This window comes from Polistes dominula, unplaced genomic scaffold (genome assembly GCF_049000335.1).
Source record: "Polistes dominula isolate Pdom_NZ unplaced genomic scaffold, Pdom_raw_medaka scaffold_35, whole genome shotgun sequence".
Classification (NCBI taxonomy): domain Eukaryota; kingdom Metazoa; phylum Arthropoda; class Insecta; order Hymenoptera; family Vespidae; genus Polistes; species Polistes dominula.
In genome coordinates this window covers 2,956,362-2,984,126 of record NW_028300968.1, presented here as the reverse complement: position 1 = coordinate 2,984,126, position 27,765 = coordinate 2,956,362, and the positions used below count along the sequence as shown (strand labels likewise).

The window sequence follows — 27,765 nt, the reverse complement described above, 5'->3', positions numbered from 1 at the left end:
TGTATACTAAAAGGCATCGAAATAAACATCAACAGTTAAATTTATTTATTTATCGTGACACACGTAACGTTAATATTGCAACAGATTTTATATGCATGATCTTCGATAAATAATAAATCATTCATTTCTTTTTTGTGATTATATATTCAAAAGATATGAAAGTAAATAAAAATAATTATATTAAACATGAATTATATGATTTGAAATTATACAATTGATACAAAATCAAACAAATAATTATACGTTTAATATTTTATATAAAATGAAAAATGAAAAAACACGATATTATTTTATTTTCTGTTTCACTCATAAACATATTAATTTATAAAAATTATAATTAGGAATATACAATGATTTATTTAATGAGAAATAAAATATTTGAACTCACCTATTTTTGTAAATTAGAAAAAATAGAATTGAAGTAAAGAAACCTTTGTTTGTTTCTATCGACTGATAAAAGTAGAATCGTGAGGAAATTGCCACATAGAAAACACGAAGGATACCTTCCACCTAAGTGAAAGAAGGGTGGTGCCAGACACGAAATAATGGCACTGCTCCTACTAAACCCACCCGTACCTTCGAACCCACGCCTATACCCAAAACTTTCCTAGTATAGTCGTCACAATAGCTAAACCATTCTTAGCTGTAATACTCGAGGAGTAGGATCACCTGTTCATAAAAGATGTTCGTTCAAGGACCTGGTTTGATCCAAGAAGGATCATATAATTCTGACGATGAAAGTGAAGATGAATCATCCGGTGATGTTCTTCAGGTCGAATTAATTCAATTTCAAACGCAAATAATTTTTTTCTTGATAATTATTGTAAAAAATTGATAAAAGTATTATGCATTTATTCTGATTATTATGTTTCTAATATTATTATTATTTTTGTTTGTTTCAGAAACGAAAAGAAGAATGCGAAAGGAAAGCAAGAAGAGGAGAAATGGATCCACGTTTGGAATTTGCATTTCAACTTTTGATGGATGCAACCCAATTGGCTCGTCACGAAGTAATGGATCATGTTTTCGAAGGCGACATGTTGGACGAAATCAATGAATTATTTTTACCACATATGAGATCTACTTTAGTATGGTTTTATCAAGAAGTCGTCGAAGTTGAACCACCTCGTCCACTTGACACGGTTCTTTTTTATTTTATTTTAAACCAATCAACTGATAATGTTCTTTAATGGTTTTTATTTTATTTTTTCTAATTTAATAAAAATAAATATTTTTTTAACAGGTTCAAACTAAGCCTACAGGTACACGACTAGCACCAAATACATCGACATCGAAAGCCAAAGAATTGCAAAAGGAGACAAAAGAAGCTACGAAAAAGAAACTTTTTTTAACAGATGGTTGGCAGGTGCCTTGCACAGGAGTTTGCATTTATATGTTTCGGTATTATATATTAACTGTTTGTTTGTTTTTTTTTTTATTATACAATATTATATATGTACTGAATTTTTGTTCATTTAATTGTTATTAGAATTAATCTATCAAAACAATTACCAGAAGAAGGTTTTCAAAAAGATTTATACACTGGTATAATAGATACCATGAAAATTGGTATCATACCATCGATTCAACGTGTCGTAGAAAATGTTTTTATGGAGGCATTGGCACATTCAGTTGGTGAAGGAGAAGATGATTGTCCGATGATCAAAAGTCTTCTATTACCTGGTCTCAGATCATTTTGCAGTGCATTGAAAGGTTACAATATTTTATTTTATTTTATTTTAAAATATATTCATTGTAATTTTTTGTTACAAATTTAAATTGATTGCAATTGATTATAGTATGCGAGGATATAGCTTTGGAAGGTAACATATTCAACGATGGTGAAAATTTCATGACAAACGTCCACAATTTTGAAGAAGCCAAAGTTTTTATGTCCGATACAAATAATGTAATCAAAGTTGAGGAAAGAGTCAAAGTGTGGATTAAAAGATTGAAAGATTTTATAGCAGAAAGTAAACAAGTTAAAAGAGAAAATGATCATTCTGGGCCACAACAAGAATTGGAATATTGGAAACGAAGAGGTGCACAGTTCAGTCAACTTGTTTGTCGATTACAGGTTTACACTTTGATATTACTCTTTTTTATTTTTAATATTTAATATTATTATATTAACTTATTTGATTTTTAGGATCACGAAATACGAATGTCACTTCTTTGTTTGCAAGTTGTACGTTCGAATTACATCAAAAGTTGGGTAGACACAGAAGATGAAGTAACTTATTGTTACAATGAAGCAAAAGATAATGCAAAGTTTATTCAAGCATTAGAAAAATGTTGTCATTGTTTATACCTAGATGATCCTGTAAGATATAATTTATTAATTTAAAATTTTATGATTGATACGTTCTTAAAATTAGAAACAAAAATTCATTAAAAATGTTTATAGATAAAAATGAAAGATTCTTTAATATCTTTACTACAAACAGTAAGATTAATCTACAGTGTATCAAAATTTTATAACACTTCGGAACGTACTAGTTCACTAATGATCAAAATTACAAATCAAATGATAGTAGCTTGTCGTGATTATGTTACCAAAAGAGGAAGAGAAACTATTTGGGGTCAGGACAGATTGGCAGTTAGATCAAGATTAAAACATTGTTTGAAATTGAACAAGTAATCGATCAAATTTTTATTTGTAAATATTTGTATCGATAAAATTGTAATTCTTTATTTAGAATATATATTATTCGTTTATATAAAAGGTCGTACAGAGAAACGTACAGATTAGTACGATGTTCACCAGCTGTAACAGAACAAGAATTTTCATTTTCCGAAACCCACGTTTTTGGAAGATTCGATTCGTTTTGTGCTAGGATCAGAAAAATCGTAACGATGTTCGATCTCATCGAAGATTATCAAAATTTATTCGAGAGACGAATGGAAGGATTATTGTTAGGAGAATGTAAGTTTATATTTGAATGAAATAAAATATCAATGGTAAGATAATACGTTTGTTTTGTTTTTAGCTTTGGAAGATACCACGAAAGTTTTCGAAGAAGCAAAGAAAATAGCTACCAACAAATCTTACGATTATTTAGACCCAAGAAATTTGGAATTCGATACAGATTATGATATGTTTATGATAAAAACGGATAACTTAAAAAAAAACATTGGTGATATCATAGAAAATAATTATGCAGATGTATGGGAAACACCACAAGGTATACGTTTCCTAACACGATTCGAAAAGGTAATAAAATTAAGTATTAATTATTTTAATTATATTAATTATATTAATTATATTATATTAATTATTTATAAATATTATTAATCCTTTCGTTACAAACAATTCCTCATAAAGGGATTCCTATACCATAAAACGATACTCTCGTTAAAGTAAGTCGTAACGAAAGGGTTAAACAAACTTGCTAATTTATTTATCATTAACAAAATGACTTCTATTTTAAATACAAAGGTGAGCGAAAAAATTCCATTGACCAAACTCGAAGAAAAGTATAACATAGTGATCAAATATTGTGATAGAGAAATTGAAAGGATTGTAAAACTTTTTAAAAAACAACGAAACGATCCACCGTTGCCAAGACACATGCCACCTATAGCTGGAAGATTAACTTGGGCGAACTCGTTAATGTAAGCCAATCAACAAAATACTTATCGAACAAAGTTTAAATTGCTAATGACGTTTATCAGATTACTAATCTCTCGCTACATAAATCTCCTACACATTTTCAGAGTACATTTAAACGAATTAACTACTTCTGTTACGAGTCACCCAGTTTTAAAAACGTTGCCGTTAGCTGGTGATTTAGAAAAACGTTATGCTCAAGCATTGGTTGTTTTAGGCCAATATCGATCAGACATTACTGAAATTTGGACTCATCAAAATTCATGGATCATCGAAGATTGTTTACAACGGTAATATTTTTTTATTTCTAGGACGCACAAGTCGTGATTTAATTTTTTTCTTCTGTTTTTTTTTTTTTTTTTGAAGAACAGACCACTCTTAACAACCGATCAGAAGACAGGAAAAATCAAAGTCAATTTGGAAAGTCGAATCGTTCTGTTATTTCGTGAAGCTGATTGTTTAGCAAAATTAAACTTTGATGTTCCAATCGTAGCATTGGCAATATTGTCTAAACGTGATCATTTCACAATGCTAGCGAATTCTCTTCAATTGGTGATCGAGGAATTTGTAACAACAGCTAGACGCGTTAAATTAGAAGTTAGGCCACTTTTGTTGCCACATTTGGTTCACGTTGCATCGTTATTCGAACCTGCTTTGACTTATTTAACTTGGACTCAACCAAATTGGAACGAATTTTGTCAAAATACGAGAGAACAAATCAAGATTTTTGATATACTCGTAACCAGAATCCACGACGTTTATTCCAACAGGTATAAAATAAAATAAAATAATTGTATTCTTTGTTTTTTTTTTCTGTTAGAGACTTCATAAACTCCTATTTTGTTTTGTAGAATTCTACACGTTTTGGAAAGCATGCAAAAAATTACTTTACATTCCTTACCAAATTCCAACGATCCATGGACGATAGAAGAATTTATCGAAAAAACTGAAGAAGTTTGCAAAACTGGAGCAGTTGATTTGTATCGCAAAAGTATGATGGTTGAAGAAGCTGTAGAAGAAGTTTTGGGTTTGGTTAAAAATGCAGCTGCTGATTTCAAACAACTCGCTGATTTTGATCAATTCGATTTGCTAGAAGGTTTGGGGATTTTTCATTCATTTTTTTAATACATCGTGTCAAATAAATGTAACAATAATATTTTGTATATTTAAAGAAAAAATAGAAAAGGATACGGAACAAGGTGTTCAGCAACACGATTGGTCAATCGTTTGGGCATATTTTGATAATCCTCATGAATTATTAAAGATTGGTGATAGTTTACCTAAAGGAATGCAAGAAATGGTTGGAAATGCTATGTCAGAGATGAGAAGATATTATTCAAGAAAAGTTGTTGATGTTTTGATCAAAGTTACAAAAGCTTCTTTGGATGCAATTAGAAAACGTTTCGTTCGTAACATAGATCCTGGTAAATAATTTTTCAATAAAATTAATAAAACGTAACATAATAATAAAATAATTTTGTATCATTCATGTTTATAGAATGTCTACCAAATCCTGTGTTTCTATTACACGCAACTTTGATGATTCCAACGGTGACGGTGAAACCAACTTTGAACGACGTACAAGAAACTTTGTGTTCTGCTGGGAAAATAATTACCAGCGTTACGAAAGGTGTTTCGCAATGGAATGTTAAAAGTACTAAGGTACAAATATATATACAGGAATGTTATTATTAATAATTGTTTATTTTTAATTAAATGTATAATCATATAGAATTCATGGAAAGATTTGCAATGGGATATTAAAAGGAATTTAGCTGATGTAATAATGCGTGTTCAAGTAGACGTCAAGAAGAAAAAAGAAGAACAATCTGAAGATTTAAAAACTAGAAGACGCAGACTGTATAAAATGATTTCCGAAGAAAAACCTATATTTGTCGTTCAAGAAAGAAATTTTTATGCAATGGTCATGGAAAATAAAGATATCGTTAAAATATTATCAATGTTGAACAATTGTACTCAAGAACTCAAACAAGTAATCGTTTGATCAATATTTAAAAAATTCAGAAAACATTTTTATACAAATTTATTTTTTTTTTTTCTAGGATTTGTCAAATTTTTTCGAACGATGGGAACCATATAAATTTTTATGGAAAAACGAACGAAGTATGAGAGAACTTTTGCAAGTTTCTTTATCAGAATTTGAAAGTACTTTAAGAAAACATGGTGAGTTAGAAGATTTTTTAATAACAGAACCTGACATGGTTTTTATTGGAACATCGATAGCTGTTTCTACGGAAAGATTGAAATATGGGCTTTACACTGAAATAAAGAGTAAGTTTTATTTTTTTAATCTTCGACAAAATAATTGTATTACAGTTTAATAATTCCAAATGCATCGCAGGTTCAACTCACAAAATTGGCCAAGCCATGAAAAAGAAGTACAGAAGAGAAATGGAATACGTTTATGCTGTTATCAACGAAATGGAACGTAAATTGGATCGACAAATCCGTGATTTGGACGACGTACGTCTGATAATGGATACCTTGAAAAAAATTCGTGAACAAGAAGTAGACATGGAACTTAAAATTGATCCTATCGAAGAAGCTTTTAACATAGTCACGAGATACGAGGTTCCAGTTGATCCTGAATGTTTAGAACAAGTTGACAATCTTCGTTACACATGGCAACAATTATTAGCACGTGCACAAGAAAGTCATGTTTTATTATTAAATCTTCAACCACAGTTTGAAAATGATTTGAGAAATAATCTTGAAAAGTTCCGTATAGATAACGAAATGTATTGTGAAGAATACAAATCATCGGGACCTATGCAACCTGGTTTAAGTCCTCGTGACGCTTCCGACAGACAAATTTTATTTCAAAATAGGTTTGATGGTATGTGGAGAAAGCTACAAACATATCAAAGTGGTGAAGAATTGTTTGGATTACCAATTACGGATTATCCTGAACTTACTCAAATTCGTAAAGAATTAAATTTGTTACAAAAATTGTACAAATTGTATAACGATGTGATAGATCGTGTCAGCAGTTATTACGATATTCCTTGGGGTGAGGTAAGAATGATCAATTAATTGTTTATCTTTCATTTAAATCATGTGTTCTTTCATTTAACAGGTAAATATCGAAGATATTAACAACGAATTAATGGAATTTCAAAATCGATGTCGTAAATTACCAAAAGGTTTGAAAGAATGGCCAGCATTCTTTGCATTGAAGAAAACAATAGATGATTTCAACGATATGTGCCCGTTATTGGAATTAATGGCTAACAAAGCTATGAAACCACGTCATTGGCAAAGAATCGTTGAAGTTACTAGTTACAATTTTGATCTTGAGAATGAAAATTTTTGTTTGAAAAATATTCTCGAAGCACCTTTGTTAAAATACAAGGAAGATATCGAGGATATTTGTATCAGTGCAATGAAAGAAAAAGATATCGAAGCAAAATTAAGAACAGTCGTTAATGAATGGTCCTCACACGAATTAACATTCATGACATTTAATAATCGAGGAGAATTATTGCTACGTGGTGACACCACTGCTGAAACTATTGGACAATTGGAAGATAGTTTAATGATTTTAGGTTCATTGATGTCGAACAGATACAACGCACCATTCCGCAAGCAGATACAACAATGGCTTGCAGATCTTTCTAATACGAATGAAATACTTGAAAGATGGTTACTCGTTCAAAATATGTGGGTTTATCTCGAAGCTGTATTTGTGGGTGGTGATATTGCTAAACAATTACCCAAAGAAGCTAAAAGGTTCAGTAAAATCGATAAGAGTTGGCAAAAAATTATGCAAAGGGCTCACGAAACACCTGGCGTTGTACCATGTTGCGTTGGGGATGATCTGTTGAAACAACTTTTACCACATTTGCAAGAACAATTGGAACTTTGTCAGAAATCTCTTAGCGGGTAAATATTATATATTATTATAATTTTGTTAATATCAATCTACGACTAATTATTTTTATATTTTAGATACTTGGAAAAAAAACGTATGATGTTTCCAAGATTCTTTTTCGTTTCTGATCCAGCACTTTTGGAGATACTCGGTCAAGCATCGGATTCCCACACTATACAAAATCATTTATTATCAATTTTTGATAATACCAAATATGTTAAATTTCACGACATTGAATACAATAAAATGACAGCAATTATTTCCTCGGAAGGTGAAACTATAACTGCGAGTATCCATCATTATTTATCCAATTAAATATATACTTTGACAATATTAACAAATTTAACTTTACAGTTAGAAAAAGCTGTGCAAGCTGAAGGTTCTGTAGAAACATGGTTGATGCAACTTTTACAAACGTCTCAACAATCTTTGCATTCGATCATTCGACAAGGATACTCGATGATGAATGACATAAGTTTTGATTTATTAAATTTTCTTAACAAAATGCCAGCACAAGTAGGAATATTAGGAATTCAAATGATTTGGACAAGAGATGCTGAATTAGCTTTGGCACAAGCACGTGCAGATAAAAGGATCATGAGCGAAACAAATAATAGATTTTTAGATTTATTAAACACATTAATCGATCAGACAACTCGAGATTTATCAAAGATTGATCGAACCAAATTTGAAACATTGATCACTATACATGTACATCAGCGTGATATATTTGATATACTGGTCAGTATAATCATGTTAATAATAAACATAATTTATTTGCAACAATATCATTGCAGTGTCGCATTAATGTACGTTCCGTACACGATTTTGAATGGTTGAAACAATGCAGATTTTATTTTAAAGAAGATATGGATAAAACTATGATATCAATAACGGATGTACAATTTGTATATCAAAATGAATATTTAGGGTGTACTGAAAGATTGGTAATAACACCATTAACTGACAGGTTCTATTTGTTAATTAAATTCATGTATAATTTTTTAAATTGATATAATATCAAATATTTTTGATTGGTTTTAATATTATAGATGTTACATTACATTAGCACAAGCATTGTCTATGTCAATGGGAGGTTCACCTTGTGGACCTGCGGGAACTGGTAAAACTGAAACTGTCAAAGACATGGGAAAAACATTGGCAAAATACGTCGTAGTGTTCAATTGTTCTGATCAAATGGATTATAGAGGACTTGGAAGAATTTACAAAGGATTGGCACAAAGTGGATCCTGGGGTTGTTTCGATGAATTTAATAGAATCGAATTACCAGTTTTATCTGTAGCTGCTCAACAAGTTGCTGTTGTATTAGCTGCTAAGAAAGAAAAGAAAAAACAATTTATATTCACCGATGGTGATCAAATTGACATGTGTCCAGAACTTGGAATATTTATTACAATGGTAACGTGATACAAAATTATTCGTGATTTTATACTAAACATGTTTTTACTTTTAGAATCCTGGATATGCTGGTAGAAAAGAACTTCCGGAAAATTTAAAAATACAATTTCGTACTGTAGCAATGATGGTACCAGACAGGCAGATTATTATACGAGTAAAATTAGCCAGCTGTGGATTCTTAGAAAATATTACCCTTGCTCGTAAATTTTATACGCTTTATAAACTCTGCGAGGAACAACTTACCAAACAGGTAAATGTTTATCAACATTTTCTTCTGATTCTTAAATTAAAATTATACTTTTTTTTCTTCCCTAAAGGTTCATTACGATTTTGGTTTAAGAAATATCTTGTCAGTGCTTAGAACATTGGGTGCAGCAAAGAGGGTGAATTCTAAAGATTCGGAAAGTACCATCGTCATGCGTGTTCTCAGGGACATGAATCTTTCAAAACTCATAGGTTTGCATAATTAATCATTGAATTTTCAATACAAAACCACTTCTATAGAAATAATTAATGATAAATTAATTTGCAGACGAAGACGAGCCACTGTTTATATCATTGGTAGCAGATCTTTTTCCTAATCAAGCATTGGAAAAAACTTCGTATCCAGAATTAGAGACAGCAATTAATCAACAGGTAGAAGAAGCTTCTTTGATTTATCATCCACCGTGGGTATTAAAATTAATTCAACTTTATGAGACTCAAAGAGTACGACATGGGATTATGACTCTTGGACCAACCGGTGCTGGAAAGACAACTTGTATACAAATTCTGATGAAAGCATTGACCCAATCCGGTGATTATCACAGGTAATTCATTAAAATAATATTTAAATAAATAAATTATACAAATATTACGTTCCTCAGAGAAATGAGGATGAACCCAAAGAGTATAACAGCAGCACAAATGTTTGGTCGTTTGGATGTGGCTACCAATGATTGGACAGATGGAATATTTTCTGCACTTTGGCGTAAAACATTGAAATTGAAAAAAGGTGACCACGTATGGATGGTCCTTGATGGACCAGTTGACAGCATATGGATTGAAAATTTAAATTCCGTATTAGACGATAACAAAACATTGACACTTGCCAATGGCGATCGTTTACCAATGGCACCTACTTGTAAAATTATTTTCGAACCGCAGGACATTGACAATGCTAGTCCTGCAACTGTTTCTCGTAATGGTATGGTTTACATGAGTTCGTCAGGATTAGATTGGAAGCCGGTAGTTACAGCATGGCTCAAACGTCGATCAACACTCGAACGAGAAACTTTAGAACAATGTTTTACCGATTCTTTTGTTCAGGTATTATTTTTTCTTTTTTTATAAACGAATTGTTATACAATTGTGTACAAATTATGATTTTATTTACAGGTATATTCCTGGTCAACTCAAACGCTTCTATTAGCTATCAATGTTTTACAATGTAATATCGTTCAACAAATGCTTTCTATTCTGGAAGGATTAATACCACCAGAAATATCTACAGAAGATGATGAAGATGATGATAACGAGAGAGATAAATCTCAACCAATAACTGCGGAACATTTAAAACGTCTTTACATTTTTGCTTTGATCTGGGGTATGGGTGCACTTTTGGAAACAACTGATAGAATAAAATACGACGTATTTTTGAAAGAAAACTTTCAAACTTGGGATCTTCCAAAATCAGAGAATGATCCTGATGCAAAGGTCTTTGATTTTTTCGTCACTGAAAAAGGAAAGTGGGATACTTGGACAAGTATGGTAACGAATTATGTATACCCCGAGTATTCAACACCTGATTACAGTAATGTACTCGTACCAATACCTGATAATGTACGGATTCAGTATCTGATCGATTTGATAGGTCGACAAGATAAAGCTGTTTTATTAATTGGTGAACAAGGATCTGCTAAAACTGTTATGATGAAGTCGTATATGAAAAAAGCGAACCCAGATACAACCTTGAATCGATCCTTTAATTTTAGTTCAGCGACTAGTCCATGCCAATTTCAAAAAACCATAGAAAGTTATGTGGAGAAACGTATGGGAAATACATTTGGACCACCAGGTGGTAAAAAGATGTTGATCTTCGTAGATGACATAAATTTACCTCAAATAAACGAATGGGGTGATCAAGTTACCAACGAAATTGTACGACAAACCATGGATATGAAAGGTTTTTATTCCCTAGAAAAACCTGGCGATTTTACCACAATTGTTGACGTTACATTCGTTGCTGCAATGTGTCATCCTGGTGGAGGAAGAAATGACATTCCTTCGAGATTGAAACGACAATTTTCAATATTCAATTGTACATTACCCAACAACGAATCGATCGATCGTATTTTCAGTGTACTCGGTGAAGGACATTACAATGCTAAAAGAGGTTTCTCTAGTGAAGTCAGAAATCTGATTAAAAAAATGGTTCCATTAACTCGAATCCTATGGGAAAGAACGAGAACAAAATTATTACCAACTCCTGCTAAATTTCATTACGTTTTCAGTCTTCGAGATTTATCACGAATCTGGCAGGGAATGGTCGGCACTTTGTCCACTGTAATAGATAAGGAAAGTGTATTAATGTCACTTTGGAAACACGAATGCATGCGAGTTTTTAGCGACAGATTTACAATGCAATCGGATAAGAATTGGTTCGAGGAAGAGGTTGTTCAGGTTGTTAAAGATATTTTAGGAGATGATTACGTCGAAATGACTAAACCAAATCCAGCTTTCGTTGATTTTATGAGGTAATTACTTTAATTACAAAAGATCATTCAATTAATTTTTATCAAACATTGTTTTTCTTTTTATTACAGGGATGCTCCTGAACCAACCGGTGAGGAAAACGAGGATGCCGATGTTGAATTACCAAAAGTTTATGAACCTGTTTATGATGAACAAGTATTACGAGACAGGTTGGAAATGTTTCTAGCACAATTTAATGAAATGCAAAGAGGTGCTGGAATGGACCTCGTATTTTTTCCTGATGCTATGTTACATCTAGTCAAAATTTCTCGAGTGATAAGACATCCGAAAGGAAATGTCATGTTAGTAGGAGTAGGTGGATCGGGTAAACAAAGTCTTACTAAATTATCATCTTTCATCGCTGGATACAAAACATTTCAAATAACATTAACAAGATCCTACAATGTGGCAAACTTTCTGGAAGATTTGAGATTCCTTTATCGATCTTGTGGAGCTCAGGGAAAAGGTACTACCTTTATTTTCACCGATCTGGATATCAAGGAGGAAGGATTCTTAGAATATCTGAACAACATTTTGAGTTCCGGTGTAATCAGCAATTTATTTACTCGCGACGAACAAGCAGAGATCATTTCAGAATTGACACCAATATTGAAACGTGAAAATCCTAAGAAAACCATCAACAACGAGCTAGTGATGGATTTCTTTTTGCAAAGGACTTGTCAAAATTTACACGTTGTCTTTTGTTTCTCACCTGTAGGAGAAAAATTTCGAAACCGTGCTCAACGTTTTCCAGCATTGATATCAGGTTGCACGATCGATTGGTTTCAACCGTGGCCTAAAAATGCACTAGTTTTAGTAGCTAAACATTTTCTTCATGATTTTGAAATCGCTTGTACGACAGAAGTTAAAAACGAGCTCGTCAATGCTCTTGGTTCTATTCAAGATATCGTAGCTAAAACTTCGATGGATTATTTTCAACGATTTCGTCGTGCAACTCACGTAACACCGAAATCTTATCTGAATTTTATCGGTGGTTATAAAAACATTTATCGAAACAAACAACACGAGTTAGGAGAGGGTGCTAAAAGAATGGACACCGGATTGGCTAAACTCGAGGAAGCTTCTATATCTGTCGAAATTTTAAAGAAGGATTTAGCTTTAATGGAAAGGGAATTGGTTCAAGCGTCGGAAAAAGCGGAAACGGTTTTGTTAGAAGTTACGGAAAGAGCTACGCAAGCGGAAGCTTTTAAAAATCAGGTACAAAAAGTAAAAGAAAAAGCGGAACAGTTAGTTGCATGCATTGCCGAAGAAAAAGCATTGGCAGAGGAAAAACTGGAAGCTGCGAAACCTGCTTTAGAGGAAGCGGAAGCTGCTTTGAATACCATCAAACCTGCTCATATAGCGACCGTTCGAAAACTAGGAAGACCACCTCATCTTATAATGAGAATAATGGATTGCGTATTGATTTTGTTTCAACGTAAAATAGGTTCAGTTGTACCAGATCCTTCAACACAATGTCCGAAACCTTCGTGGGCGGAATCCTTGAAGTTAATGGCTAGTACAACGTTTCTCTTGCAATTGCAAAATTATCCGAAAGATATAATTAACAACGAGATGGTCGAATTATTGCAACCCTATTTCAAAATGGAAGATTACAATATGGAAACAGCCAGACGAGTTTGTGGTGATGTAGCAGGTTTGTTATCTTGGACAAAAGCTATGTCGTTCTTCCATTCAGTTAACAAAGAAGTATTACCCCTAAAAGCTAATCTAGCTTTACAAGAAGCAAGATTGAAAGTAGCTATGGAGGATTTAGCAAATGCCGAGAGAGAATTGTCGGAAAGAGAAATGGCTTTGCAAGCTGTAAAAGAACAATACGATGCTGCTGTTTCGGAGAAACAAAGATTAACCGATGCTGCAAATGTATGCCTAAGAAAAATGACAGCAGCTACTACACTTATCAATGGATTAGGAGGTGAAAAGGTTCGATGGACTGAACAGAGTAAAGATTTCAAATTGCAATTAGGTCGTTTAGTTGGTGATGTTTTGTTAGCAACAGGATTCTTATCATACTGTGGTCCTTACAATCAACAATATCGAAGTAATTTGGTAACTGCTTGGATGGATATCTTAACGACAAAAGTAATACCATTTACAAAACATTTGAGTATAACTCACATGTTGGTCGACACAGCAACTATGTCAGAATGGACACTTCAAGGTTTACCAAACGACGAATTATCCGTGCAAAATGCATTAATCGTTACGAAATCTTCGTCGTATCCTTTATTGGTGGATCCTCAAAATCAAGGTAAAATGTGGATTAAAAATAAAGAATGTTCAAATGAATTGCAAATCACTTCTTTAAATCACAAATATTTTCGTACACATCTGGAAGATAGTTTATCGTTAGGGAGACCTTTATTGATCGAAGACGTTGCTGAAGAACTTGATCCTGTTCTCGACAACGTGCTTGAAAAAAACTTTATCAAATCCGGTTCTATAGAAAAGGTAATTGTCGGTGACAAAGAATGCGACGTGATGCCTGGTTTTATGCTTTACATTACAACCAAATTACCAAATCCTGCGTATAGTCCTGAAATATCAGCCAAAACATCGATAATAGATTTTACTGTGACAATGTTGGGTCTGGAAGATCAATTATTGGGTCGTGTTATACTCATGGAAAAAGCTGATTTAGAAGCTGAAAGAGTAGCTCTGTTTGAATCTGTCATGACGAATCAACGTTCTATGAAAGAACTCGAAGGTACTTTATTGCACAGGCTTACATCTTCAGAAGGATCTTTGGTGGACGATGAAGAATTGATAGGAGTACTTCAAGAAACTAAATCTACAGCAGAATCGGTTAACGAAAAATTAAAAGTATCGGCTCTGACTGAAAAGAAAATCACATTGGCTCGTGAAGAATTTCGTGCGGTTGCATCCAGAGGATCTATTTTATATTTTTTAATCGTAGAAATGAGTAACGTCAATGTGATGTATCAAAATTCTTTAAAACAATTTCTAACTTTATTCGATAATTCTATAACGAGATCAGTCAAGAGTTCTATCACTGTTGAAAGGATAAATACGATATTACAATATCTCACATACGAAGTATGGGCTTTCACTTTGAGAAGTCTGTACGAACGACATAAACCGTTATTCACGTTAATGTTAGCAATGAAAATCGATTGTCATCGTGGTCAAATTTCTCATATGGAATTCAATGCGTTCATAAAAGGTGGTGCATCATTGGATCTCAATGCGGTGACACCAAAACCATTCAAATGGATTCTCGACATAACGTGGCTTAATTTGGTCGAAATTAGCAAATTAAATAGCTTCGAAGATATTTTAACGAAAATAGAATTTAACGAGAAAGAATGGCGTGTTTGGTACGAAAAAGAAAGACCTGAAGAAGAAGAATTGCCATGTGATTATCAGAAAAACTTAGATGTATTTAGGAAATTATTACTCATCAGATCTTGGAGTCCTGATAGAACTTTATCCCAAGCAAAAAACTACGTCGTCGAATCTTTAGGCAAAGAATATGGAGAAGCAAAAATCTTGGATTTGGAAGCAACTTGGTTGGAATCAGAAGTTCGAACACCATTAATTTGTTTATTATCTATTGGCTCGGATCCTAGTCCACAAATTACTGCACTAGCTAAACAAAAATCTATTCGTAAGAATATTTACATTAATCAAGTAATATAATTCAAATAGATTTCTATTAATCGAGATTTCTTATTTAGAATTAAAATCAGTTTCTATGGGTCAAGGACAAGAGTTTCATGCACGCCGAATGATTACTGATGCAATGAATATAGGTGGTTGGGTTCTTCTACAAAACATTCATTTGTCCTTACCATTCTGCACAGAAGTAATGGATGCACTCGTTGAAACAGATATCGTTCACGAAGCCTTCAGATTATGGATGACAACAGAAGTGCATCCACAATTTCCAATTGGTTTGCTACAGGTTTATACTAAAAACAACAAATATTTCGTTACTTCAATATTAGATTATAAATACAGGATATTATTTAGATGTAATTTTCAGATGGCAATTAAATTCACTAACGAACCGCCCCAAGGTATCAGAGCTAGTTTAAAAAGAACTTATCAAAATGTAACACAAGACACATTAGATTATAGTACACAATCTCAGTGGCCACCGTTATTATACGCGGTAGCATTTTTGCATACGGTTGTACAAGAACGTAGAAAATTCGGTCCGCTCGGTTGGAATATACCTTACGAATTTAATCAAGCAGATTTTGCAGCCTCTGTACAATTTATTCAAAATCATCTTGACGATATGGATCCTAAGAAAGGTGTATCCTGGCCAACAGTTTGTTACATGCTCGGAGAGGTATAATAGATTGATAATATCTCATCTATAATATGTTATTTAATACTGTAAAATTTTGAAAAAAACAGGTTCAATACGGTGGTAGAGTTACAGATGATTTTGACAAACGTTTATTAACAACATTCACGCACGTATGGTTCTGCGATGTACTTTTACGACCTGGATTCGAATTTTATCGTGGCTACAAAGTACCACAAACTCGAAATCTCCAAGCATACGTAGATTACATCGATAGTCTTCCAACAACTGACAATCCAGAAGTATTTGGACTGCATCCAAATGCAGATATCACTTATCAAATAAATACAGCTAAGGGAATTTTGGATACTATTCTCAGTGTCCAACCAAAAGAAGGTGGTGCACAAGGTGGTGAAACTAGAGAGACCATAGTTTACAAATTAGCAAATGATATGTTATCCAAATTACCAAAACAATACAATTCTTTTGAAGTTAAAGAAGCTCTCAATAGAATGGGAGCATTATTACCAATGAATATTTTCTTAAGACAAGAAATAGACAGGTAAGTTTTACCTTACATGTCCCTTTAATAATGTGCAAATATATATAATATGTAAATATATCTTTTAAGAATTTCGAGAGTCATCAAAGAAGTTTACAGTACATTAACGAATCTAAAGTTAGCTATAGAAGGTACAATCATTATGAGTCAGGGACTGCGTAAATCATTAGATTCTATGTACGATGCCCGTATACCAGAAAAATGGTTAAAGGTTTCTTGGGAATCTGCTACATTAGGATTTTGGTATACAGAACTTTTAGAAAGAGATCATCAATTTAGACACTGGTGTATCCATGGGAGATCTAAGGTATTTTGGATGACAGGTTTCTTTAATCCTCAAGGATTTTTAACAGCCATGAGACAAGTATGTATTTAATAAAAATATAATTCATATAATAATTACATCCTATATAAAAAAATAATTAAAACTCTTATATATTTTTACAAATATATTGCAATCTAGGAAGTCACCAGAGCGCACAAAGGTTGGGCTCTAGACTCAGTGGTATTACAAAATCTTATAACACGATTTAATAAAGAAGATATTAAAGAACAACCTCAAGAAGGGGTTTATGTACACGGATTATTTTTAGAAGGTGCATCTCTTGATCGTAGGGCTGGTAAACTCATAGAAAGTAAACCCAAAGTCTTATATGAACAAATGCCCGTTATTTATATATATGCGATTAATACTACAGCGGGGAAAGATCCAAAACTTTACGAATGTCCTATATACAGAAAGCCTCAGAGAACAGATCAAAAATATGTTGGTTCTATTGATTTTCAAACAGATCATAATCCTCGCCATTGGACATTGCGCGGAGTAGCTTTGTTATGTGACATTAAATGAATCAAAATGAACAAAATTGTTTGCATGATAAGAATACATAATAAAATTATAATTTTGTAAAAGTTAATACACAGAAATTGGTAATAAAATAAATTAATATTGTGTATGTATTAATCTTTTATTAAAAATTACGGCACAGCCATTTATTAAGTTTTAACTTAAAATGATCAATATATTCGTTAATTATTTACTTTGTATTCTTACTGTCTCTTTCAAATACCCTTTGGCTAATAAAAATCAATTCTTTATCTGTCTAGTTACTATTCTAAAAGTAATATAAGAGAATTAATAATATCAGGAATTGCTTTAAATATAGCTTCTTCTTCAGATTTACCTGTGCCACATTGTATAATAGATGGAGAAGTATCTAAACCTATGCAAACTATAACAATATCTGACTCTTTAGAATCTAATGTTGTTATACTATGATTTATGGCTAGTGGCGTTAAAACTGTCTGTAGTCTTTTTAAAATATCGTCAGATAATTCACTCTTATCCATGTCAAGTTTGATGGATTTTAATTCTTCTACGATTTCTTTGTTCATTGCCATAACAAATTGTTTTAATGCAATATGATATTGGGAAATTTTAAGACCTAAATTAACTTTTTTCTGTGAAATTTTAGTTAACTGAGGATAAAGTGATATAGCAATGGCATTGCTCTCGCTTACCACATCGTGGTCATCATTCGAAAATTCTGGATAATTAATCACAAGATCTTTTATACGATTCAACATTTTTCTAGCTGCCTCATGTTTCGCTTGTTTCTTCGTAGTAGCAACTCCTTCTTCTTTAAACATTGAAAGTACACATTGATAAGTAAAGATTTTTGCATGTGGTGGACCTTCATCACTAATTGAAATATATTTTGGTTCTTCCAAAGAATTATCTCCACACAGTGACTGTAAAATATAAGACAATTTATATTGACTATATAATATAGATTTTGATAATTAACACACTATCGGCGGGAACGTCGCGAGCTTGACTCATGCGTGTAGGGGGCGAAAATGAGCGAAATATAAAAGCAGTGCACTTTTTAAAAAACATTTTATATTTTCACATCTAATAGTAGGATTTCAATGAAATTTGGAAAATAGGTATCAAATAGTATTTCGAAGATGTAGAAAACTTAAACTCAATGCTATCAAAATCAATCAACTGAATTTATGCTACTTTGTAAGCACGAAATTTGCAGTGTCAAAATAGCACATTTCATAAAATTATTAGTTTTTCTTAAAAATTAATAAATTTAAGACTAAACACTGGTCAGGCTTTACAAAAAAGAACAACCAGAAACATCATTCCTGCTCAAAAATTAGTGACAATGAAAAAAAAACAAGCATTAGTAAGTGTTTTACTGAAACTTGGCTTACGTTCTGCATAAAACATATTAATACACGATCCGCCGATAGTATGTTAATATATATATCTATCAAAATATTACAAATAAAAGTAAATACCTGCAAAGCACCTATTGCATTCATAAAAGGTTCATTTGGTGGAATTCTTGGAGAAACTGGTACGGCAGTTCGTATAGGTGATTTTACAGGAGAATCTGCTGGTGATGCTGGTAATTGAGGATAAGCTCTATGAGCTGCTATTTTTTCAAGCATAGCTTTGGCAGCCTCGTGTTTAGCATCTTTTTTACTACGTCCTGTGCCTGTTGCAGTAAGTCCTTCGCATGAAACACGATAGGTGAAAGTATTTACATGCGTGCCTCCACCATCGTGTATTAAATCATAATTTGGTATCATTTTACTCTTTACCATCATTTCTTGAAGAATTGATACTGGAGTCTTATTCATATTGATTTGTTTATTTTATAACCTTCATAACCTTTAAAGCCTAAAGTACAAACAGCTGCTCTAATATTAAATGAGATAATATCAATTATTTTTAGAAATTATTAGCCAATATTTTCAAATTCAATAAATAGAACAAAATTAATTTGTCACGTAGTAAAATTAAGTACACATGTAAATAAAATATTTAATTTTATCTTACCTGTCAACAAATATACACAATTTGGAAATATTAACGTGGCCCAATTAGATGTACTTATATTTTTTGTCTTTTTTTCTTTACAAAGTTACTTTTAATATTAAAATTATTAACCATATATATTTTTTAGTTTTAATATAGATAAAAATATAAAATGGTTAAGATTTATAGATAGGAATCCTAAGAAATAGAAAGTAAGAGTAAAATGAAAGAATGTATTTTACAATGTTTCATAATTAACGTAAGAGAGAAATAAATATTTATTGTGTTACCATTCGAATAACATATATTAATTCAATTGTTTTTCCCCAATTAAGAGTAGAATTTTAAAAATGTTCATTCTAATATATCAATTAGTACCAACCTTTAAACTTTTTTACCAACGCCAACTCTACTTTCAAAGAATTCTATCTACCCAGGTAGTAAAAACAAAGGCAATATAAAAGACAATATTCAAACATTATTTCTTCTATTATATACATTTTTTGTATGTATTTTAATAGAAACATTTTAAGAATTAAGTGAAAACTCGTTTAATTAATAATTTAATTAAATTTGGCTACATTATATCAACACTACGTTTAAAAAAAACCGTTACATTATCAACAAGTTGCATTGTTGCTTTCATTGTTGCCACATTATTTTTTAAAAATCAAAGAATGTAATTTTTTAAATGGATAATTTTTCGTTTATTATCTAATTTTATCATGAAATTAAATTTTTATGATTATTATGATTTATTAATTAATACCTTTCGAAGTTTACCTGTTAATTGCATGATTTATTTAAACACTCGTATATTTTGTAGTATGTAAATAATTTTATTTATCAAAACAGGAAATATTTTATGTTTAAATAAAATAGTTCAAAATAGCAACTATTATTGTGACTTGGAATCGTCTAGTAACCATTGATCCTAATAGTTTGTAAATAATTTCAAATCCTAATTATTATTTGTATAGACTTATTAGACTAATTTCTTTTTAAATTATAAAATTACAATCCTAAAAAGTTTCGAAAAAAAATAACACGTACGAGATGATTTATCGAAAATCAATTACGAGTTTAAATCGTCTAGGAACTTTTGGAAGTCTAGTAACTTGTTACTTACCCTGCATTTAACATTAAACGTTTATAAAACGTTTAAAAAATAAAAAATATGCATTTATTTATATTTCTTTTAAAGTAATTAAATCTTTTAAATATTATGCTATATAAAATAACTACAGATATATTTTAAAAGATTATTTAAAGATTATATAAAACAAGCAGATGTTATAATTGAAGACGGCCATTGTTAACGTAGTGTTGAATCTAAATATAAATGTAAATCTCTAAATTGAATATAAATTTATTATTAATAAAATTGTTAAATTAATCGTTAAACGGTAATACATAAATTTATTAATAATTACTATTTTTTACTAAAGATAAAAATTGGTAGACTGATCAAATAAAATGAAATTAAAAAAATATAGTAATATTGAGAATAACGTGTCTTATATTCAAGCTTGTGCCACCCGCCATAACGAACGCCTCTTTATACAAACGAGTTCGTTTGAATGAGCCTTTCCAACGTGTGTTAAGAATTGTGAATTAGTGTTTGTTCTTAGGTGTGAAAATTTAACTTCACACGAGATAATTGCATAGAATAAGACTTATGGTGACAAAATAAAGTCATGGAGGTTGCACGAAAGTTGCATTTTGATGCATGTGATATTGAAGACGAGGAACTGAATATAAGCGGCATTGGAAATAATTCAAGTTGCGATATCGAAGATGTTTTGGATTCCTCAACAGAATATTCATTATCTAGCCTACAGCCGAAAAAATTGGCTTTTAATAGTTCAACCGACAGTGATCTCAATGATAGTTTTACAATACCACATAATAACAAAATACCGACCATTAGTGTGACAGGTTAGAAATTTTAAAAATATATATATTTAACTCTCATGATATGTGTGTGTATATATAATGTGTGTGTATACGATAATTTATGTGAACACACACTAATACACCCTTTAAATATTTATAAACAAACATTAGTACATTTGTAATTGTAAAGAGTACTATCAATGAAACATTGCATTTAAAATGCATCGTGCTTTGTCTTACAATTTACATCTGTTTTTATTTTCTTGTAATATTTATTAATAAGATAATGTAATACAATTTTTAATGAAACCATATGTGTTTTGTGTGTTTATGTGTGTGTATTTGTGTGTTCAAAACATTATGGTTAACTAGATTTTGTTTGATATAAAATGATAATTAAAATATTAATTATTTCATAGTGATATCTAATACTTGAATCGTTTAAATTGTATATAGGACCTACTGGTTTAAAAATTCCAACCCGTGAAACTGGCTGTTCACAAAAAATGTCTTTAGCTTGTAGTCCTCCATACAAGCGCGTCAGAGCGTTAAGATTATTTGACTCACCAGCTACGCCTAAAACTTTAATGGAAAAAAGTACAATACATACTCCACTTCCTAATAAATGTTCTAAATTTTTCATAATGGAGAAGCCTAGATCTGTAGCTAGTAGTTACCAAAGTAAACCAGATAAACCCGCAGCCAATGTTAATCCCTTTACACCAAGTGGAATGTTAATAACAGCAAGGAAAAGAAGTAGATCAAAACGCAGTCTCAATGGGTAAGAATTAAACTATTTGCTATGCTTTAAGATTTGTATCTCATTTTATTATTAATCTTTTATTTTTGTTTATTTTTCAGATCCCCAGACATTCCTAATGATAAGTTTGAGCTCGCTGACTCTGAGGAATCTGACACTGAAATAGAACAACCAACTAAACGTGTTGCTTTACACGAATCAAACATTCCCAGGTATCATAGAGAGTTCCATGAACTTGGCTTGATTGGTACTGGCGAATTTGGTTCTGTTTACAAATGTATTAATAGATTAGATGGTTGTATTTATGCTCTTAAAAAAAGTATTAAACCTATAGCTGGAAGTATCAATGAAAAAAATGCATTAAATGAAGTATATGCCCATGCTGTTCTTGGCAAGCATCAACACGTTGTACGATATTATTCAGCATGGTCAGAAGATAATCATATGATTATACAAAATGAATATTGCAATGGTGGTAGTTTGGCGGATGCCATATTAAACTTGCAAAATGAAAAGAAACTATTTTCTGAAACAGAAATGCGTCAATTATTATTACACGTTGCTGAAGGTTTAAGATATATACACAGTGTTCAATTAGTACATATGGATATCAAACCTGGAAATATATTTATTTCTAAGGAAAAAAGGTTGCTTGCTGTTAATTATGATTCTGCGGATGATGGTTTTGACGAAGAAGAAATAGTTGAAGAAGAAATTACATATAAAATTGGAGATTTAGGCCACGTAACATCTATTAGTAATCCGCAAGTGGAAGAGGGCGATTGTAGATATTTGCCAACCGAAATCTTACATGAAGATTTTAATCATTTAACGAAAGCTGATATCTTTGCCTTGGGTCTTACAGTATATGAAGCTGGAGGTGGTGGACCACTTCCGAAAAATGGTCCCGAATGGCATGATATTCGAAATGGAAATTTGAAAGAATTACCAGCATATAGTAGAGATCTCAATGATTTGTTAAAGGTAAATATTTATTAATTAATTTAATAGTAGAAAAGAGAAATAATGAATATTCTTTGCAGTTGATGATTCATCCAAATCCTGAAATGAGGCCATCAGCCATATCTCTTATTCAACATAGAGTACTATGTCCATATGGAAATAAAACGAAAGCTCAACTTCGTCGCGAATTAAATGCTGAAAAGTTGAAGAATGAGATTTTATCAAAACAATTGCAAGAAGCAGCTAAGTGTATCAAATCATTTGCTCCTAACGTAGCTGCAATTAATAATACAGTAAATTCTGGAGGATATAGATTAAGATCTGCAACGAATAAAGCATCGAACATAGAACATAGGACATCGAACAGAGTTATTGGCAAAAAGGTCAATCGTAGCAATAGTAATACTAATTTTTAAATATAATCTATTGCTTTTTTTTACATTTTATTAAAAATTAAACAAAGATAAAGATGCTATACAGAATGATAATTCTGCTAAGCATTTTTAATCTTAATATTGTGATATCCTATTAATTGTAGTTTCTTTCGAAGGGTAAGCAGCAGCTAACTCTCAAACTTTCATGTCATTGTAATATTATAGAACATTGATTTCATTCTTATTTATAAAATAGATTTATTATTATTAAATCTTGTTTAGAAATATAAATGGATTTGGGAATCAACAAGAGAAAACAATATTAAGTGTAATTTATAAGTAACAATTGATTCAATGATAATATTTCAATGATATAAAGTGCAGTGTGTAATTGCATGAAACTATAATTAATCCCTTTTAGTTACTGTGATGAAGACTTGGTATAGTCTTTTATACAAAAACTAAGAATTTTTTATTAACAAATTTCCTTAGCTTTTGTTTCGCAGAACATCTCAAAAAAAAAATCCAAATCACATGTAATATTTCACATTACACAACTGTATTATTCTTGATTATCATTGTTACGAATATATTCACTTTCTTCTTCTTTACTGGATAATAATACGGTTAATGAAAATAATTTGGTACAACATTAACACATAATATGATCTTCTATTATGATGGTTGTACATTTTTTGAACTTACGTGCAAAATAAATCTATGCACTTAACGTTTATAAATCCAGTAAATGAATCCTACTAAAAAAAATATTTTTTCCATTTAAATTTCATAATTTCAAATTTTTCATTATATTAGTTTTAAGTAGTATTATTTTTACAAAGGGTTAAAGGTATCAGTTTAATTGAAATTACGCTGTGTTCTATTTGAAACATAGCTTTTTTCTTTTGTATACAACTCATGAGTAGCTGATTTTGTGTGAATTTGCTTTTTCATTATTGATTTTCTTATATTTTTCTCTGGTTTTGAAAGATGTGTACATAAATCTTATCTTTCATTATTTTTACTTCTATTCTGTGTTTTATGATATATTACATTCATTTCAATTTTATAAATTGATAGTTCTTTTGCATGTTAATCAATAATTTAAATGTTTTATCCGAATATTAACTCATAAAACATTTATTATTCATGATGATTCGTTGACATTAACAACACTGTTTTTCTTTTTAAATAAAGCTTGCCTTATTTTCGACTAGTTTGTTAAATCTAAGAATCCTAATTATAAAGAACCATTAGGGTTTTTTTTTTTTTTTTTTTTTTTTTTTAAACTATACTCTCTCTCCTCTCTCTCTCTCTCTTCTCTTTCTTTCTCATGTATTAATATTTATAAAGGCTCTTATATATTATAATTTAATATTAACTATTTGTATATGATTGGGACAATTCATATTACCAACCTACCATTAGAATGGCATATCTGAAATAATAGACTTTACACGACTAAAATTCATTTAGAATTTTTTTCTGTTTGCTACTGAACTCATTTACAAAAAAAAAAAAAAGAACAAGAAAAATCAAACGATAATATTTAATGTACTTTTAATTTATATCTTTCAGACCTATTATAATCAGTTTTTGGATGCATGTAATTAAAATATAATAAAGAACAAAGAAAAGGTTGTATCAATCAAATAGTAACTTGCTGTTTCATAAATTCTAAGTTGACAAAGTAATACTTTTTTTTACCAAGGTTATTGTTTATACGACTCATTTATATGTATCTAAAATAATCATACTTATATTTGTAGTATCTTTATGTTTATATAAGATACTTTTATGAGTAATTACTAACCATGTTTTTTTGTTAAAAAAATGAATCAATTTTTCTATGTAAGAAAAATATTGTCAAGTTCTTTGCATTAGCATGAGAGATAAATAAATTTAATATCATCATAGTTACACATGCATCAGTTCCAATATATTATATACATATATTATTCTTATATATATATATAATATATATTTATGAATATGTATATTATAATATATATGTATATATAATAATATATGTATATAATTTCTGTATTGTGATATAGTGTATTTAGAAAATTATGTATACATATACCTTTTGTTTTTTACACATCATTTATTTCGCATCGTTGTTCACAAATAAAATATTGGATTGTAAGTCTGAAATAGAATGTATAATAGCATGTATAGGATATAATTGTATTATCGTTATAATTTCAAAACTATTACCGCATTTGCTATTTAAAAATGGTACATAAATGTCAAATTTTTGTAACAAGCCATTGTAGTATTCAGAAAAAAAATATGTCTTATATATGACATAAATCTAGTTTGCTTCTGTTTTATTTGTGTTCGTTTAGAAAGCATAAAAGAAACGTTTTCTTGACTAACACGTAAGCATTTAATTTTTCATTAAAACTTTATTCCTAATTTCGATTGTAATTTTAGAAGTAAATCGAAAATCCATTTTTTTTGTTTGTAAGATGCTTGTATTACACAATAATGATTATATATAATCTAATACAAATTTTGTAATAATTTTAGCATACGTATAATTAAATTTGTAAATCATGTTTTTTACTCTTTTTTTTTTTTTTTTTTTTTTTTTAATATTTAAACTTAAGTTAATCCATCGTAATACTTATCTATATAAATTAGGTAAATAAAACAGTGGAAGCTTATAATAATATGTGCCAATTATAAGGTGGATCCTAATTCTTGGCAGAGAACTGATATCTTTTAATCTTTCATAAATATATATTATTTTTTTATTACTAATAATAATTACAATAATTAATAGTAGTAATAGTAATAGTAATAATAATATATAATATTAAAAAATTAAAATATCTTTTTTCATTAATTTGAATATACGATTTCTATGCAATTTGTTATAATCATATAACTTTGAGTAAAACAGTAGATATTTTTAATGCTTAATCAGAAATTATTTAAAGACTCATGAAAATTATTAAAGAGGAATATCATTCTTTCTCGATACGAAGTTTTTTATTTTTTTGTCCTTATAAAAAACATTTACCTGTTTCGTATACTTAAAATAACTTCACACTTCTTGAACTACTAATGAATCAAGTTCCTCTTGTCCTGGACACAAAACTGAATCAATGTTGTAAAAAGTAGCATGAAGCGTTATTAAAAACCAGGATGCACCTATAATAAATTTACATATATTTGAAATTATTCTGATTGTTTTTTAAACATTATTGTAAATATTAATGGGCAACGATGAAGATAATAATTTATCTTAATCTTACCGAGTACCCAAAAAAGAACTGCTCCAGCACCAACCAAATAAAAAATAGGCAATGAACAAATTCCTATTAACAAATATAATTGAGCTAAAGTCAATTTATGACCGAGTACAGATAATCCTTCATTAGAATGTCGCTTAGATATTTTATAACAAGTTACAAGAGGTACCATAACAGCGATGAGTAATAAGGGCGATGTAATCCTAAAAAAATATTGCATTAATGATGTTTCATAGTTCAAATGTTACAATATGATGTAAAAATAATATCATTTTTCTCAATCGTTTGAATACATTATCAATATTGTTGATAAAACTTACAGACAATATATGAATAATCCAATGAATACAAATAGATAGTTGCTCTGGAAGTATTCGATATTTTTAACAATTCGTTTACTCAATCTTGAAACGCTTGGAGGTGAACGAAAATAATTGGTATTTAAAAATAAACTCCAAGGTTTGATATTAGCTTTCCTATGTTCGATCCATGCTTGAACTTGAGGATATTCTAATTTACTAAGTTGAAATTGTGACAATTGCAAGAAATTAGATCTAATGATGTAAAAGAAAGAAATATACAAAATAGGTTATATTCAGTTATTTTTTTTTTTTTGCGTAAAATATGTTGCATAATTTTCATACAAACATGATAATAAATAATAATAAACAATATGTATAAATATTATAATATATTTAATATATTTGAAATATTTGTTTACCCGCTTATGTTAGGTTTAAGCGGTGGAGCTTGCATTTCTCCTGAAATTGTAATATTCGTGTCCATTGTTTTGTAAAATACGAGTAGCACCAGATTTCAAAGTAAATAAAACTATTTCCTAATTGAAATATTTGACATTTTACAAAATTATGTTGCAATTATTTTTCAATTTGACCATAAAGTCGAATTAAAACTAGGCGTATATATGTATGCATGTGTAAACATTCTGAAAATACATATTAGTCATATCTCATCTATTATCAATGAATCAAAAATGATTGCAGTGTTTATAACGAAGTAATGTCAATATAAAACACGTGATATTAAATTTGTATTTTCATTTGAATTTTTAATTTTTATTATTTTACCGAATTTGTTGCTACAAAATTCTGTAATATCAAATGATAAAAATAATCGAGAAAATATTTGAAGAGTCTCAA

The 27,765-nt window shown here is 30.3% G+C and overlaps 4 protein-coding genes across 9 annotated transcripts; 2 read left to right on the top strand and 2 right to left on the bottom strand.

Moving 5' to 3' along the window:
• Positions 1-276: 276 nt before the first annotated feature.
• On the top strand, positions 277-17,469 carry Dhc1 (dynein axonemal heavy chain 1). The gene is made up of 34 exons (XM_015327800.2): positions 277-772; positions 903-1,142; positions 1,244-1,401; positions 1,490-1,713; positions 1,800-2,077; positions 2,150-2,323; positions 2,408-2,637; positions 2,727-2,926; positions 2,991-3,214; positions 3,440-3,615; positions 3,718-3,900; positions 3,982-4,380; positions 4,462-4,706; positions 4,783-5,034; positions 5,109-5,272; positions 5,343-5,603; positions 5,674-5,902; positions 5,973-6,646; positions 6,708-7,513; positions 7,580-7,787; positions 7,857-8,243; positions 8,300-8,472; positions 8,555-8,921; positions 8,977-9,171; positions 9,239-9,377; positions 9,454-9,730; positions 9,788-10,229; positions 10,299-11,656; positions 11,726-15,303; positions 15,374-15,600; positions 15,682-15,993; positions 16,062-16,513; positions 16,583-16,877; positions 16,977-17,469. The coding sequence occupies exons 1-34, from the start codon at positions 683-685 to the stop codon at positions 17,361-17,363; spliced, it is 14,004 nt and encodes a 4,667-aa protein (XP_015183286.2). The 5' UTR covers positions 277-682; the 3' UTR covers positions 17,364-17,469.
• Positions 17,463-19,767, bottom strand: LOC107070048 (protein Loquacious). 6 transcript variants are annotated; one of them, XM_089173298.1, is made up of 5 exons: positions 19,640-19,767; positions 19,371-19,547; positions 19,133-19,231; positions 18,827-19,041; positions 17,463-18,265 (listed from the first exon to the last, which is right to left on the bottom strand). In XM_089173298.1, the coding sequence occupies exons 4-5, from the start codon at positions 18,977-18,979 to the stop codon at positions 17,624-17,626; spliced, it is 795 nt and encodes a 264-aa protein (XP_089029424.1). In that variant the 5' UTR covers positions 18,980-19,041; positions 19,133-19,231; positions 19,371-19,547; positions 19,640-19,767; the 3' UTR covers positions 17,463-17,623. The 6 variants fall into 6 exon arrangements, with proteins under 6 accessions (XP_089029424.1, XP_089029425.1, XP_015183369.1 ...); XM_089173299.1 differs by having other exon boundaries at positions 19,133-19,211; XM_015327883.2 differs by having other exon boundaries at positions 18,827-19,231.
• A 991-nt stretch (positions 19,768-20,758) lies between these two features.
• Positions 20,759-24,033, top strand: LOC107070057 (wee1-like protein kinase). Its single transcript, XM_015327900.2, has 4 exons — positions 20,759-21,287; positions 21,702-22,026; positions 22,107-22,989; positions 23,049-24,033. Exons 1-4 carry the CDS (start codon positions 21,047-21,049, stop codon positions 23,382-23,384), a joined length of 1,785 nt encoding a protein of 594 aa, XP_015183386.1. The 5' UTR covers positions 20,759-21,046; the 3' UTR covers positions 23,385-24,033.
• Positions 24,034-25,916: 1,883 nt separating this feature from the next.
• Positions 25,917-27,564, bottom strand: subdued (anoctamin 1). Its single transcript, XM_015327901.2, has 4 exons — positions 27,327-27,564; positions 26,926-27,159; positions 26,609-26,808; positions 25,917-26,504 (listed from the first exon to the last, which is right to left on the bottom strand). The coding sequence occupies exons 1-4, from the start codon at positions 27,389-27,391 to the stop codon at positions 26,398-26,400; spliced, it is 606 nt and encodes a 201-aa protein (XP_015183387.1). The 5' UTR covers positions 27,392-27,564; the 3' UTR covers positions 25,917-26,397.
• Between the last annotated feature and the right edge of the window lie 201 nt (positions 27,565-27,765).

Coding starts and splice junctions, on each gene's coding strand:
- subdued (XM_015327901.2), bottom strand. CDS start 27,391: ATGGACACGAATATTACAATTTCAGGAGAAATGCAAGCTCCACCGCTT. Junction 27,160..27,326: donor CTTAAACCTAACATAAGCGG/GTAAACAAATAT, acceptor TTACATCATTAG/ATCTAATTTCTTGCAATTGT. Junction 26,809..26,925: donor GGATTATTCATATATTGTCT/GTAAGTTTTATC, acceptor ATATTTTTTTAG/GATTACATCGCCCTTATTAC.
- LOC107070048 (XM_015327883.2), bottom strand. CDS start 19,171: ATGAATAAGACTCCAGTATCAATTCTTCAAGAAATGATGGTAAAGAGT. Junction 18,266..18,826: donor ATGCAATAGGTGCTTTGCAG/GTATTTACTTTT, acceptor TATATTTTACAG/TCACTGTGTGGAGATAATTC.
- Dhc1 (XM_015327800.2), top strand. CDS start 683: ATGTTCGTTCAAGGACCTGGTTTGATCCAAGAAGGATCATATAATTCT. Junction 10,230..10,298: donor TTACCGATTCTTTTGTTCAG/GTATTATTTTTT, acceptor TTTTATTTACAG/GTATATTCCTGGTCAACTCA. Junction 15,304..15,373: donor AGCTAAACAAAAATCTATTC/GTAAGAATATTT, acceptor TTTCTTATTTAG/AATTAAAATCAGTTTCTATG.
- LOC107070057 (XM_015327900.2), top strand. CDS start 21,047: ATGGAGGTTGCACGAAAGTTGCATTTTGATGCATGTGATATTGAAGAC. Junction 21,288..21,701: donor ACCGACCATTAGTGTGACAG/GTTAGAAATTTT, acceptor AATTGTATATAG/GACCTACTGGTTTAAAAATT. Junction 22,027..22,106: donor TCAAAACGCAGTCTCAATGG/GTAAGAATTAAA, acceptor TTTATTTTTCAG/ATCCCCAGACATTCCTAATG.